The 1,312-nt window shown below is 47.3% G+C and overlaps 1 protein-coding gene across 3 annotated transcripts in view; it reads left to right on the forward strand.

The window, feature by feature from the left end:
* Positions 1 to 1,022: 1,022 nt before the first annotated feature.
* The window catches only part of LOC101979498 (zinc finger protein 14-like), a 15,294-nt gene continuing 15,004 nt past the window's right edge, over positions 1,023 to 1,312 (forward strand). The window contains exon 1 of one of the 3 annotated variants that reach the window (XM_013351315.1): positions 1,023 to 1,139. In XM_013351315.1, the coding sequence (XP_013206769.1) occupies positions 1,137 to 1,139 (3 nt within the window). In that variant the 5' untranslated portion in view covers positions 1,023 to 1,136. The remainder of the gene's footprint in view (positions 1,140 to 1,312) is intronic. The other 2 variants (XM_013351317.1, XM_013351316.1) reach the window with 2 other exon arrangements.

Genomic DNA, 1,312 nt, shown 5'->3' on the forward strand with positions numbered 1-1,312 from the left:
GGTTGTGAGCCACCATGTGGTTGCTGGGAATTGAACTCAGGACCTTTGGAAGAGCAGGCAATGCTCTTAACCTCTGAGCCATCTCTCCAGCCCCTTCTGCTTCCATTCCTAACACCAGTTTCATGTCTTCATTTCCTGCTCTGACTTCTTTTGATGGTGATAGAGTGTGATGTGAAAGTGGAAAACACCTTTATTGTCCAAATTGACTGTGGTTGTGGTGTTTTATCACAGCAATAAGAACCCTTACGAAGACAAGGGCATATCTAGTATATTGGCAGAAATGGATACTTTGGAACTTGTACCCACGTGTGAGAAAGTCACGGGATTTTACCTCATCCCTTATCTTTGAGGTTTCTTATCAAGCCTTAGGTGTGTTTCCTATGTTTGAACCTACTTGGGGCCTGCTTCTACTCTTTAGTCCTTTATTCCCGTGGGGCAAGAGATAGTAATGGACTGAGCTAACTTAAGGCACTATCTTTATGGAAAGGGCACATGGCAAATACGGGGTGTGTGACGCAGTGAGTGAGTGCATCCCAAATCCCAGAGTGTGTCGTCTTACAATGCAGTGAAATCCCGGAAAGGAACAGGTTCATTCCACAGGGGACGGATAATACGTTAGAGCTTTTGTTTTAAAATTTGTTGTTATTGTTGTTTATTTTTGCTTCCTTACTTGTTTTGGTTTTCCGAGACAGCTTTTCTCTGGTACTATGTATGGTCTGTCCGGGAACTAGTTCTCTGGACCAGGCTAGCCTCCACTTAGAGATCCCGATTAGAAATGCCTGCACTATGCCGAGCTTCTTTGTTTCGTTTTTGGTCAGGGTCTCACCATGTAGCCCTGAATGGCTTTGAATTCACAGAAGTTCGCCTCCTTCTAGAGAACAGGCAGTCAGGGCTTGCAGCTGAGCTTTCCTAAAATGTTTTGATACTTTTCGCGGGCTGAGTACAGTGCGCCAATCAGGGACCATATTACTAAAAGAGGCTGAGCTGTCCAATCAGGAGTACGGATGGTTGTAGCGCTTGTACCTTAAGCCTTCTTAACGCTTGTTACCGGGGAATTCTTGTGAGTACCTGTTTGGGGCGGTTGTGCGTTCTGGGGACCTCTTTGGGAGGACACCTAGACACATCAGAGGCACACAATGGTGAGTGTTCGTTGGGCTCCTGGAATCCTGGGGGGCGGATGTGGGACTTTAGTTGCTTTGGAGTTAAGTGACGCCAGCACGTGGGGTTTTCTCTGGCGCTGTGAAGTCCAGTGGAAGGTGGAGTCTGGCTCAGCAATGCCTGTGCCCACCTGTGCTTGAAGTGTGCACCCCAC

This window comes from Microtus ochrogaster, linkage group LG3 (assembly GCF_000317375.1).
Source record: "Microtus ochrogaster isolate Prairie Vole_2 linkage group LG3, MicOch1.0, whole genome shotgun sequence".
Classification (NCBI taxonomy): domain Eukaryota; kingdom Metazoa; phylum Chordata; class Mammalia; order Rodentia; family Cricetidae; genus Microtus; species Microtus ochrogaster.